This window comes from Daucus carota, chromosome 3 (genome assembly GCF_001625215.2).
Source record: "Daucus carota subsp. sativus chromosome 3, DH1 v3.0, whole genome shotgun sequence".
Taxonomy (NCBI): Eukaryota; Viridiplantae; Streptophyta; class Magnoliopsida; order Apiales; family Apiaceae; genus Daucus; species Daucus carota.
Window position 1 is genome coordinate 16,599,376 of NC_030383.2, and position 14,717 is coordinate 16,614,092.

Genomic DNA, 14,717 nt, shown 5'->3' on the forward strand with positions numbered 1-14,717 from the left:
TATAATTTAAAAATAGTATGTTATTAATATTTTAAATTGTTAAAATAGAATATATCAGTTCAATATGGTAATAAATGATGTACAATCTTCCTACAGATTTTCTTACAGACCTGTAGAGGTTCGACAAATTTAGCCATCCATAGGGGGTTGGCTAAAATTATAGACAACAGGTTCACGTGGTTGGAGTGCTAGTTTTTCAAGACGTTGGCTATATTTTTTAATTTTGGAATGCCAACTCATTTTTTAGCCAAGGGTTTTGTACGGTTGGAGATGCTCTAAGCCTGTCAGATGAAGCTTCATTTTCGCCATCACAGCTTAGTTGAAAGCATTTAACTTCTGAACTTGAATCATCTTTGCTGAGCTCTATCTCTTTCCACCTATATTTTAGATCACTGAATTCATATCCCATCAATTTAGGGATTGTAACCTGTGCAAGTCATATCCCATTCATCATGTCAACTTCGCAGGACAAAATTCCGGTTTTTATTTGAAATTTTGAATTTGAGCAAATGACATGTTTGGATGCAAAAAAAAAAGGTTCAGGCCACTCAAGTACTAGTATAAAGTTGAGAAGTTAAAAAGACAGCTCAAATCATGTAATTCGAAATCCAAATTTTGAAATGAGTTGCATGTTCTCAAACACAATCTAAAGAATTATAGAACGGGATCAAATGTACCTTATGTGGCTGCCTTTGCTCGTTCTTTGGTTCCCAAGATTCATAACACCAGAAGTTGATCAAGCTTGGCAGATGAATTAGTTCTAGTGACAACAAAACAGGAAACACGATTTCATCATCCGTTTCTTGTTTACTTCTTCCGGATGCTGCGATTATCTCTTTAATCATCGCACACCCTCTCACTCGCATTACCTTAAGATGCACAAGATCTCTGGCAATCCAGGGTGACATTACATTTCTCAATTTGCTGCAGAATTTAATGTCTAGCTTTTCAAGGTTTTTTAACCTATGCAACATGGAAAGTGGGAAAATGATTTCCAATTCGTCACAACGTGAAACTTTTAGAAATTTTAATTGACAAAATGACTTGTTCTCGTGATCATTCTCCCCCCATACATCACTTGCAACCTTCAACATGATGATCTTCAGTTCTACCAAGGAAGGGAACACGACCTGTAGCAAATTTCCACATTTTTGTTTACATAATTGCATGTGTATTATGCACAACTTTTTACACTAACAGAAATACGCATCAGATAAATTAAAAAATATGCAGCAGGCCAAATGAATTGAGTAATTTCAGTGATATTAACAACTCTGATTACACATTATTATATAAAAAGCTATTATTCTAATAGTTTGATTTAATCCCTGTAGTTAGATTATTAAATCGTGTAAAGGAGACAATCTGTCATAAACAGATGAAATGAAGATAATGCGAGGAAAACATACCATTTTATCAAAAAGAGATGCAGGATGAACAGAGGAAACATCAGTACTCTCTGTGGTAGTTGAATTTATATACCTCCTGTGGCCGTAAAAGCTTTTGAGCTTCGGCATAGCTTTTAGCACAATAGATTTCAACTGAGCAAATTTTATGACCTTCTTGTTATCTGTTCCTTCACTTCCTATGATTACTTCCATTGCTGGACAATTACGTACCAGGAGTACTTGTAGTTGCACGAGACCTTGGGCTACTGAAGCGGAAAACAGGTAAGTCATTCCCCGGCAATCAACAATGTTTAGTACACTTAAATTGGAAAATGCTGTCAGTTGTTGGATGTGCTTGCTCTCCTCTCCAGGTATTTTTGCTAAATTCTCAACGTAGTGACAGTTTTCCATATACAGTACTCTCAAATCCTTGAATGCTCCTTTGTTGTTGTCAATAAAAGGATTTGTCGTACCCACATTTGTTAAGAACAAATTTTCAGCTCTTTCCGCCAGAGTTTTCCCCCCTCCTACTATAGTGTCACAGCAGACAAAATATTTTGTTGAAGAATCACTGTCTCTAGGTTGTATTGGTGCCATATCCGGGTACCTCTGACCCACAATAATATTAAAATCAAGTAAATTAAGCATGAAATTCTCATCAGGACAAGACTGGGAGTATTTTAAACTAATCTTTAAAACCTTCAAGTGAGTCAACTTACTCAGCTCGGCATAGATATGCTCCCCTCTATCTGATTCAATGTCGCGAAATTTTATTCCACTTGGAATATTCAGTTCTTCGAGATTGGGTAGACAGACTTGACAGAGAATTTGGCATCATTTCTACTTTGTGGTGAGTCAACACATCTAGCCTCCGAAGAAACTTCAACTCTGGTAAAACTAGAGGGCCTGCAGGGAAAGAACAATCCCAAAACCTGAGTGTTTTGAGATTTTTAGTGACAATGCTGAAAGATGACTCGTGTAAAGTGCAGTGATCTAGGATTAGTGTATGAAGTTTTTCCAGGGATCCGGTAGAAAAATGCTTCATTGAAAAAGACATTTTTGGATAACCAGAAATCTAAGATTGGGGAACATCTTGAAGAAGCTATCTGAAAGTTGCTGGCTATGAAAGTTTGATTGCAGCCACAAGGTATGCAAGTCTGGGCACACCAGATCATCGGGTGAACTAACGTTATCCACCTCCAAATTTAAGTACATTACTTTCCTAGTACTGTAAGCACTCTGATTCGGCAACCATGAGTTGCATGTTATAGATAAAAATGCATATTCTTGTCTGGAAGCTATAGATCTTGCTACATCTCTGATGATGTCGTGCAGTCTGATATACTTATCATTTCTACCAGGAAGTAACAAAGAAGATGATTTAAGGTTTTGAACAATGGAATGAACTCTGTCTCTTTTGCCCTCCAACAATTCGCAATCTGTTGCAAGCTTGAACAACAAACTTTTATCAATCTCAGCATCCTCGCGGTACAATGAACATAACAAGAGAAAGATCTTCTCATCTTCGTGCAACTGATTGAAACTTAGTTCAACACAAGCAAATATATCACCCTCTATTCCATGAATCTTTTCAATTTTGTGATTTTCCAGAAGATCAAGGGCATCCTTCCACTGACACTCACCCATAATGGCGACAGAGTTTCCAACTGCTACAATAAGGAGTGGAAGTCGTGCACATTTATTGCATACTCTCATTGCCAATGTCTTATCAAGCAGAGAATAAATTTTAGACGAACCAACGACATTGCTGAACATTTCCCATGCTTCCTCCGCTGTCAGGGTGTCAATCCTGACAGGATCTTTACAATTATTTTTCAAGCAAACATCTTGTGCTCGAGATGTGAAGAGAATCTTGCAACCACCAGGGGTACCCTCATCAAATGAAATCCCTATTCGATTTAATGGAATGTAACGCCAAACATCGTCTAATATGAACAGAATCTTACCTCCATTCATTATACTATTCCTCAACTGAAAAGCTCTGTACTCCTCATTATCTTTCGACTCAAGATGGCACTCCAAATGGAAAGAAAGTTGCTCCTGTATATTTATTACATCCAACTTTCCATTGCCAAAATTAGCCCGTGCAACCTTGTCAAAGACCCCCTTCTCTTTAATTTCCTTCCAGGTTTGTTCCATCATTCTGGTCTTTCCCACGCCTGGCATCCCATAAATACCAAGTACTGAGAATCCATCTTCTTTCACCAGGGCCTCCCAAATCTTCCCATAAGCAGTTCTCCTCGATTCAAAGTTGTAATATCTGTCGCCACCTGATATAGGAACATTCTCAAAAGGTGGATACTGTGCAATATCCTCATGGACCAGCTCTTTCCCCGATTCAATGAGTTCTTCCACCCTTTTGGACATCTTAGCCCCACTCCTCCCCAGTCGAAAACGAGTGACAGGATCAGGAATGCGCAGAGCTTCAAAACAGCACAACCAGGACGGTCTGTTTTCATATTCCTCCACAAATACTTTCACTTGATCTTTAATTTCCACCACTTTTTCCTGCCAATCAACCACATGCTTCAACAAAATTTGGCCATTATTTTTCGCTGCAGCAGCTTTTCTTGCAACACTCTCCTCCTGAATTTGCAGCTCATTGATCTTTGTGGCTTTAAGATCCTTCACAACGCCTTTATAACAAAACAAGTGAACTAGTCCACGAGTTCCAGCTTCAACAATGACCACCGAAATCTTGTCCACAGCTTTTCCCACAACTGGAATGTCAGATAGACTACACATGATTTTATCTAAACTAGGCTCCTTAAATTATCACTTAGTTGCAGAATTATGAGAAATTTATGTTAATGAAATGAAAACAGGACAAACGATTATTGCTTGAGATGGAAGAAAGAATGAGAGCTGGCAAGTAAAAATGTATAACATGGAGTGAGAGTAAATTGTTAGGCATTGATCCAAAGCGTGTTAGAACTTTGTATTAAACTATACCATCTTCAGCTCACTCACTAGTATAAAACCTAAATGAATAGAGAATACAGGCCAAGAGCACTAGGTTCTGTCGATTACACCAGCCCTGTGTTTATTTGAAAGAATTATGATATCTTGTCTGAGAGAATGTATTATAAAACATAAAAATGATTATAATACAATCTCATGCAATTATAGTTTCTTAAATTTAAAAATATAATACAATCCGTGCACGGAACATCAATAGATCCTGCATCGCTTATGAACACATGTGATTGAGATTTCCCATACGACATTGTGAATATCATTATACATGATACTGGAATACATCTATCACATCCATATTCATAAGGGTTATAAATTACATCAATCCCTATTTGTCTACTTGGGGGAAAATCAACCTCTTGTTTCCTTCCCGGTGGGAGAGGCTCTTCTGTTGCAACAAGCAGACTCACCTGCTCTTTATCTGCGGAGGCAAGTAAAAGAGAGAACAGCAGATGCATCTTCCTTGCATGTGATTACTGTCCAACTGGAGGTTGACCCCTGTTAGTGTTTTTTATTAATGCGACCCCCTGAAGCAAGATTAAGATTTGGGATCTTATCTTCAAGGGATTCCTCATCCACTAATAATGCCGTATTCTAAAGTATGAAACTATCACCTAATGAACATTCTTCAAATTATGAGTATCGCCAGGAAAGAAACACCTTCCAGCAGTTCCGCTGATCAATGTCTTATTATAACTTCAGACCTATTTCTTCTTAATGAAACTTGAAGCTCAAACTTGTACCTCTGTACCATCTCTTGAACAGCTTGTATGATCATTTGAACTGGACCATCTCTTGAACTTGTATGATCATTGAACCATACAAATTACTGTAGCCCAATTTTAGCACTGAAGCTCAAAACAGGTACTTAGGCGTCCCCGTCTTATATTAAATCAGAAGTTCCGGCAGGCTAGAGATGCTGGTAACGGTACTGCCGATTTGCTGTCTTTGATCTCTAGCCTGCTGGTAACTGTACTGCTGATTTGCTGTCTTTAATCACTTTGCAGCGCTGAGTCCGTCCTTCAGGAAAAAGAATCATTGATTCAAACCACAAAGCCAGACAAAAAAGTGACTCTAATAATAAATGATACCTGATAAATGTTACACTAATACATAAATAGAAAGTTTTCAAGTAAAAGTCTTTATTGATGTAAATCTCATTAAATTTTGATTGAAGTCCAAATAAAATGTAACAATAATCCACCACTTAGATATGAATATCACCACATTTGTTGACATGATGCTCAAGAAACATTCTTCAGACCCAAGTAAATCACATTATATCAGCATACAAAATATAATATTATGTTAAGATAATGCTGGTTGTCAGGTTCATATGGCAACCAAAATTTACGAATTAAAAGAAAACATTAGGAAGAAGGTATACCATCACAAGAGCGGTCAATTTACTCCGCTACAATTCAATGTAGCGGTTGATCTGCAATTGTGAATTTGGTATATGGTGTGGTTTCAGAGAACCCAAGCCCTTATTAACAGCTTTCCGGACTATAATCTTGAAAACCACCCTTGCCAAGGCACAATTTCGCCAAAAAGGTTTGAGGACCTTTTTAATAAATTTAGTTACTGCAGCCTTGAAATGTTTTCCTGAATCAAAGCTTCCATTCTTGTTTCTTTCATCTGCTTTGATTGCACTAATCTTAACATCCGGAGCAGCGGAGTTTCTATCACTGTGAATATACTAATTATAAGATTCTTCTCCGCTTATCGAATTTGACTCGTTGCTTAACAGCGGAGGACTGTCATCTGCAGGCTCATCGACTTGTACATAGAAACGATCATCTGCAGGGTGATCCTGCATCTCTGGTTCATCTAGGTTCGCGTGAATGACCTGTTCCTCATTAATATGAGTCATATCATCTACAAGCACAGAGTTTGTGTCTTCAGTATTTATTGGCACCACTTTGAAAAAAATTACAAGTCCCGGATATTTTTGTTCATATGATTCAAGAAACACAATTAATCATATGAGTAATACAAGGCATACATGACAAATGTCAACTAGCACTAGAGTAAGTGCATGCATCTATATACACAAAGAAGCGAAAAATCTTAGACCAGCCACAGAATATATGACACATTAGCAGAATCATTAATAAAAAATTGCAAACCATCTCGCTTCAAGATTATGTCTCTACAAGACTGTCAAAAATCTACCGGTGGGTTGATTTCTCCCTGCAAGGAACGCATTCTCGACTGCTTTCTTCCGAATGACGGAAATCCAGATTGCAGAGTGGACACTTATGTCACCAAAGCAGTCTTATTTATATATCACAGAAATTATAAGGAATACGAGACAATCTAATTTCACAACAAGTTGACAACTAACCATTGACTAGTCAGCCCCTCAGAAAACAGGGCGGACACAAACACATGCCTTGGAAGGTGAATCAATTGACTGGCGGGGTGAGCCATCATTAGTCTTTAATGTTCTATCAAACACAATAAGTACTTTTAAGTTATTAAGTATTTAAACAGATTAAGAATTTAGAATGTTGAAATGATCACATCATTAAAAAAGAGTCATCCTACACATAGAGAGAGCAGGTCTGTTGTAAACAGACGAAATTAGAGTTTAAGTAACAAATGAATCAGAACCGTTGCATGAATGAGTGGAGGGCTGAGATTTTAAAGTAGCCGCAGAAGGGAAAAAAGAACATGGCCTATATAACGGCTGTACTTTTTTTGCGCGTTCCATGCTGCCCTGTTAGCAGATTTGCTCCCCTTATCCACACAAAACCTACTGCTCCCCCTCGTATCCATACCTTTTTCAAACCCTAATTAGAATACCTGTTTCGAACATAATTAATCCTACACACGTACATAGATACACACCTGAATAATACATACACATACATATACACATCAAAGAACAAAGTAAGCAACACTGTTAGGACACCTGAAATGCTTGAAATTGACGTGTAAGCTAGAAATAGAAAAAATCCTCACCAATTCACCCTAAATTGCAACAAATTCACTTCTGTTATATGTGTATTAACTATTAAGGCTATGATTTAAATGCAACGATTCAGATGCCATTTGAAACTTAACCTCTAACTTGCAACTATTTGCACTGGATCGGATCCCATACATAAGTGAATTAGTTCTCCAAGATTCACTAAAACTAACAAACAAGTAACAAGAAAAATAGTACTAGTACTAAATAAACATTTATTGAGTGAGATATATTCAAGTGAATGTTACCTAATTAGAGTCTTTGACCTCCATCCTCTTTTGAAGCATTTTCTTCATTGTTTACTGCAATTATCCCGCGAATATATAAATCATAACAGAAATGTGAAGGACAGCTTAATGATGCCACTTTAATTAATTCTAAAATCATACAACACATATAAACATATCTACACATCGATTCAGTAAAAGAAATTCAAGTAGAAATTCAAAAACAAACCACAGATTTTTGCGACTCGAAACTTGAACGATTCAAATCATGTATTGTAATAAATCAACAAAATGTTCACAATTTAGACTCGAGCAAGCCCTAATATGAAGCCAAAAAATGAGAAATACCTATCTGCGGTCAAGTGAGCCGAATCGCAGAGTAGAGAAAGGCACAATGTAGTGCATGTACCTTCCATATCAACGTCTGAATCAGTATTTAAAAGAGATACACCTGTGTTTCTCATACTATCAAGAAGGCCTGGTCTTGAACTTGGATTGAACGAATATTGATTAATGTGAGTGGAAGGAAGGAGAATAGCAGAATGATTTACACAAGCATAGGGCGCGCCTAGTAGAGAGGAAGGTGGAAGGGGTGCAGGTACTTGAGGAGGTAGAGTTGGAAGAGACAGGACTAGGGCTGACGATGTATGTGCAACTGGTCCCAAAGCATGTGCATACATCATGGGAGATGATAGGGGTAGGTACGGTTGTGAAGTAGGTTGAACACCCCTCACCCCAGCAGGAGATGGTAGCCAAACTAGGCCTCTGGAAGATCCTTGTCCAGGTGAAAGTGGTGAAGATTGAGGAATATGAGATGGAATCTGATATACATTTTGAGTCCATTGAGGATCCCGTTGAGCACTTGGGAAAGATGCATCAGTTCGGTGCTTCCATTCAAATGTAATACTGGGGATAGAATTGAGTAAGAATGGCCTGAATGTGGTATTGCACTAGGTGGAACTGGAAATGGGGACAAATGCGCATATATATTGGAGTCAGGCTGACCTAACTGATTTGTGACTGACGAATACCCCAGATGGACCATGTAAGCTTGGGAAGTTATTGTGCTAGTCTGGAAACTTGTTGATGTATAAGGTGGACGATCCTGTTGAGCAGAAGGAATATACATCTGAACACCCTGTTTCCGGCACGCATCTGAAACATAAATAGAGTAAGTATTAATTATTTAAACATCATAGCATTGATGTAATACAATACAGCATAGCCTGCCACATACATTGTTTAAACATCTTAAAAAATCAATATTTAACTTGAATCAAAGATGCTGGCATTCCTGCGCTTATCTTTTTTTTCTCTTACACCACACCCATACAGATACACGTATTACACGTAGGCCATAGACAAACACACAGATATAAATATAAGCACATAGCAAACACTTGTGCATATGCGTATTATGGCTGTGATTTAAATGCAACGATTCAGATGCCATTTGAAGCTTAACCTCTAACTTGCAACTATTTGCACCGGATCAGATCCCATACATAAGTGAATTAGTTCTCCAAGATTCGCTAAAACTAACAAACAAGTAACAAGAAAAATAGTACTAGTACTAAATAAACATTTAATGAGTGAGATATATTCAAGTGAATGTTACCAATTAGAGCCTTTGACCTCCATCCTCTTTTGAAGCATTTTCTTCATTGTTTACTGCAATTATCCCGCGAATATATGAATCATAACAGAAGTAATGTGAATGACAGCTTAACGATGCCACTTTAGTTAATTCTAAAATCATACAACACATATAAACATATCCACACATCGATTCAGTAAAAGAAATTCAGGTAGAATTTCAAAAACAAACCACTGATTTTTACGGCTCGAAACGTGAACGATTCAAATCATGTATTTGTAATAAATCAACAAAATGTTCACAATTTAGACTCGAGCGAGCCCTAATATGAAGCCGAAAAACGAGAAATACCTATCTGCCGTCAAATGAGCCGAATCGCAGAGTCGAGAAAGGCTCCATAAACACAACAAGAAGATTCGAGTGGTAACAATTAGTTGACTCCGTTGGTACAAAAGAGAGGTTACAAAATTAATCAGATAGCAGCAGAGAAAGCTCCATATATCAACGGGTCATTGTATGTATCGACGTTTGCAGAATCCCCCGGAAGGTTCGAGAGAGATCACCAAAAATATAGATAGTGATTTTCCTTTCTTTTTGATATCAAATAAAATAATTAAATTTAGTGTCAAACACAAAAATATAGATTACAAATAAAATTATATTTAAATATTTATATCGAGAAAAAATATTTTTTAATCGACAAACACTCCTTGAAAGATAACAGGAAAAATATAGATGTGTTTTTTTGTATATGAGCACAAACTATATGAAATAAAATAAAATACTTAAATCTAGTGTAAATTAATGAATATTTAAATATTTAAATAATATTTATTTATATGATTTTATATAATATTATTTAAAAATGTAAAACTATTTAGACTTATTAGCATTTTGCATCCTCTTGATTTGGGATACATGCAAAATGGGTAACGTAGTGTGACAAAATTCAGTTTACATCCTCATACTTTTCATCTCGTAACAGATTTCACCCTTTTTAGGGTTGAAAATGGGGTGGGGAAAATGGGGAACCCGCCCTAACCCACCCCGAATGGGGCAGATCCGCCCCGCTAATATGGGGAATGGGGCAGTGACGGGGAATGATTTTCTGCCCCCGCCAAAATATGGGGCAAGTATGGTATTTGTTGAATCCCCGCGGGGATTCCCCGCCCCGCCCCGCATATATTTAATATAAATAAATAATTATATTTAATATAATATTTTTATTATATTTAATATAATATATTTATTATATTTAATATTATTATTTTTAATACACAAAACTATAATTTTACAATGTATAACATGTCTGTTTGATTTCTATTATCATTAGTTTTTTGCTTTTAATATACATGTCTCGTATATTTTTATTAAATTCTGGAAAAAATTACTTAATTTTAAAATAATTATTTAAAGTGTAATATTATAGAAGCGGGGCGGGGCGGGGCGGGGCGAAATTATATTAAGTCCCCGGTGGGGCGGGGATGGGGATTAAAAATAAATCCCCGCGGGGAATGGGGCGGGGATGGGGCAAGAAAAAATTATGTGGGGCGGGGCTGGGAAATGAAGTCCCCGCCCCGAACCCGCCCCATTTTTAACCCTAACCCTTTTCGTCAAGTTTGATTGTTACCGTTAGTCAAACAAGTAAACAAGTAAATTTTGTTTCTGTTCTTAAACTGTTCTTGAGAATCAAATCAAATTTCAACATGTTACGGACTTTCAATCTTCATGTATAAGTTACCGAATTGAATCATAGGCCGTATACTATCCATATTCATCATCAAAACCATATTACTGATAGTCAAACAAAGATCAATTTTAAAATTTGATAATTAGGGTTCCATATTAAATATTTAATTATTCGCTTTTAAATTTCTGATCAATAGTTGTTTGTTTGATTATTTTAATGATGGATATGGATAGAATAGGGCTTGAGATTCAATTTGGTTGCTCATACTTGAAGATTGGATGTCAATAACATGTTGCAATTTGATTTGATATTCAAGAACAACTTAAGAACGTAAATGAAAATTACTGATCTAGGCTCGTTTTACTAACGGTAGAGGTCAAAATAGACGAAAAAAGTGCAATCTTTTACGAGATGAAAGGTATGAGGATGCAAACTGAATTTTGTCAAACTATGTTACTCATTTTGCATTTAACCCAACCCAAGGGGATGCAAAATGCTAATTAGTCAACTATTTAATATATTTTATATATGTCGATGATGAAAAATAAATCACTGAATGCTAACTTCAAATACGAACTTAAAGATACTAAATCTACACGACATCACACTCTAGAGAACATCTCTTATTTTCTAGATGACATCACTCATCTAGAGCCCACCTTGACTCGTATAATACATCACGAGCCCATTTGAGTCTAGTTAAGATTCGAGACACGTCTTTAAAAGGCTCCATACAAATTCAAAAGCCAATAATACTCGACCCATCCCCATCCACTAACTCCGCCCAGACCTTGTCAAAATGAATAAATTTCTAAAGCATTTTAACTTTTTTTTCCACAAATCATGATGACAACTCTTTAACATGTTGTTCTTGTAACAAAGAACATACCTTAACTAGGATAGCGTGTTCTACTTAATCTTATACATATTAAGTAATATTACAAACTAATTTATCATTAGCAATCATCAGATCTTTAACTAATTTTGTTAATTATAAATTTGTACCGATTCTTGATACTAGCAAATGAAAGGAACTTATAAATCTATAATCGATGATATAAATACACATACACGCATGCACACACACGCACGCGCGCCCACACCAACTCTATTTTTTATTCTCATTTTTTTAACTTTGACACACATATTTGCATATTTTGAGCGCATAGTTAATGTTTATATTTTCTTCTTGTAAATAAAAATACATAGCCAATATTTTACTTAACAACATCTTTTTCAAAATAACAATTTTAGTGCAAAGTCGAAACATCTAAACATGACTAAAAATCAAAACTATTTTCAAAATAGAAGAATTTTCATAACTGAGGTATATTGAGCCGAGTCGTGCTTGACTCCGAACTCAAGTAAATAATTTAGACTTGAGTTTAAGTTCTAGCTAAACTAAATCATAATTTTGATGGTCAAAACTCGGCTCGAAAACTCGAATCTATAATATTAGACTAGAGAATCTCGATAAACGAACACATTTCATATGGAAATATGCATTAACTTCGGACAAAAAAAATCCACCAATTAAGATCATTTATTTGTATATTATAGAAATGTATTCTCTAAAATTTAATACATACATACATACACACACACACACACAAAATAAATCTTTGATGATTAAAAAAATTTACTAACGTATTTTGTCAGATTATCCATATAAACTATAATTTCAAGTTTGTATATAATGGAAATATTTATTTGATGATTTTAATTATATATCGAGCATTGATCTAAACCAACCAAACATACCTGGTATATCTCTCTTAGGGCAGGGTCTAGGGACGGTAAAATGTACGTTGATCATTGATTTATCGAAATTCAATGTAAATTGTAATAAAAGCTCGAATGAGATAAGTTGGGGTTGAGTTCAACTCGTTTTAACATATATAACCTATTTAAGACTTTTTTTTCAAAAATATCTAAATTATAAATGTTTTTAAAAAAGGTGATGTAATCATATATGCAAGATTCAAAAATGAATAAAATAAATTTTCCCAAAAAAAATATGAAGATGGTATTTTTCTAGATACGCAGATGGAATAAAGATTTTCCACCTAATTTATTCTTATAAATAATCAAAATTTCAATACTATAAATTTTTCTGAACTATAAGAAATGCTCTGTAGCGGTTACAGAAGAAGGAAACACCGTCTCTTTTCGACACTATGATTTTATCATCTTTTTTGTTTAGCGGTTTGTTTTATGTATTTCTTATATAGAAGCTTGTCCATGTTGTCGCACTTTCCCGTTTCCTGCGCATATTCATTCAAACGTGTCAGTGACGAAGGCTTACAAACCCTCTTTTTATGACCTTGTAAGTGAGGAGACAATGTCCATGAAAGAGGATGTGGTATAGTTATGATAAATTTTACACCCAGTTTACAAGATGCAAAATAGATCCATTGATGATTTTTGTTTCATATGTGATGTTTCTTGTCCACAGAAGAAATGCATGCGGAAAATTTAGAAATGTGAATTTTTTCAAGAACTTTGATTATTAGGGCATTCAGAGAAAGAGACCCAAGATTTTGTGTAATGGTTGTGGATTCAAATTCCTGTTTCAATCCTCCAGAAGATATGATCAGCGCTACTGTCAATTATGGATTCGGCTCGGAATAAAATTCTTGTGACTCACTTGTCAAGGATCAACATGCCGGTGAATTCGGGTAAAATTTCTTCGCTGATATGGGTTTGGTTGGTTCTGACACTCTAGTTTGAAGAGAAAGGTTCAAATCACCCAATTGACGGAGGATATCGCGATATAGGTAAGTCCCATGTAACAAAATCATGGGCCAAGGTACTATTTAGTATCCACATACATCACACACTATTTCTTCTTTCATTAAGCCGGGGTATTCACGGAAATAGCCTCTCTGCACAGGGGCTAGTCTGCTTACACTTTAGTCTCGCCAGACCCTGCTCTAAACCAGATATATCGTGTATGTTTGGTTTGGTTTTAGATAATCAGAATTTCACAAAATAGTACATGACATTTAAAAATACCGATTGGATATAAAACGACAAAAATTGCTAAAATTATCAAAATAAATATTTGTCTCTCATGTTATTTTTTAAAAAAATAATTATTTTTGACCGAATCGATACGAATGATTTTTACCGAACCTGATTTTCGTGGTATGGTTATGGGTTTGGTTTTTATTTTTAAAAACCGATTGATTTTTGTTCGGATTTGGTTTTTAGGTCAACCGAAACACACCCCGACCCAAATATCCGAACCAAACCGAAAAGAACCTAATAGTATAAATTTATTCTATATCATTATATAACTAGCATTAGTGCCCGTGCAAGGCACGGGCCTAGTATGAATGTCATATTATTCCAAATTGACACAAGCAAAAACGCTTTTTAGAGCTTAAGAGAAAGAACAGGTATTGGCTAAAGAACAAGGATATAACCAGGTTAAGAGGTTGAGTCCTGGAATACAAAACATTTTCTCATTTTCATTGCTAGATTAGTAACATTTAGATAGTGAACTATGCACCGAACCTAAATAGGATCATATCAAAAGCCGCACTTTTTAATCTCTATTGTGATTATCCCTGATTGACCTTCGTAAGTCATCTACTTATTTCCGCTCAACTATAAAATCAAGAACATATTCAGAACGAAAATGTTCATGGCGCGCGACCTAGATGGCATCTCCAACGGGAAGCCTTCTAACCTATAGAAGGATTAAAATGAATAACTGAAAAATAATACTAAAAGCAATAGGAAAACATTGTATCGAAATGTGCATGTTTAAATGGAAGGTGGATATACTTCAGCTGTTAATTGGTATATAAGTGATTTGCAAGATTATAATCAATAAAAA

The 14,717-nt window shown here is 35.7% G+C and overlaps 1 protein-coding gene and 1 long non-coding RNA gene across 8 annotated transcripts; both read right to left on the reverse strand.

Moving 5' to 3' along the window:
- Positions 1 to 282: 282 nt before the first annotated feature.
- Positions 283 to 4,329, reverse strand: LOC108212326 (probable disease resistance protein At1g15890). Its single transcript, XM_064088912.1, has 3 exons — positions 1,410 to 4,329; positions 678 to 1,130; positions 283 to 427 (listed from the first exon to the last, which is right to left on the reverse strand). The coding sequence occupies exon 1, from the start codon at positions 4,152 to 4,154 to the stop codon at positions 2,430 to 2,432; it is 1,725 nt and encodes a 574-aa protein (XP_063944982.1). The 5' UTR covers positions 4,155 to 4,329; the 3' UTR covers positions 283 to 427; positions 678 to 1,130; positions 1,410 to 2,429.
- Positions 4,330 to 4,597: 268 nt separating this feature from the next.
- On the reverse strand, positions 4,598 to 9,753 carry LOC108211552 (uncharacterized). Of its 7 annotated transcripts, XR_010290480.1 has the most exons (8): positions 9,535 to 9,752; positions 9,205 to 9,257; positions 7,935 to 8,741; positions 7,608 to 7,661; positions 6,733 to 7,193; positions 6,561 to 6,643; positions 5,773 to 6,263; positions 4,598 to 5,405 (listed from the first exon to the last, which is right to left on the reverse strand). It is a non-coding gene; the product is annotated as an uncharacterized LOC108211552 (long non-coding RNA). The 7 variants fall into 7 exon arrangements; XR_010290477.1 differs by having other exon boundaries at positions 5,773 to 6,643; positions 9,535 to 9,753; XR_010290479.1 differs by having other exon boundaries at positions 6,561 to 7,193.
- Positions 9,754 to 14,717: the final 4,964 nt, after the last annotated feature.

Coding starts and splice junctions, on each gene's coding strand:
- LOC108212326 (XM_064088912.1), bottom strand. CDS start 4,154: ATGTGTAGTCTATCTGACATTCCAGTTGTGGGAAAAGCTGTGGACAAG.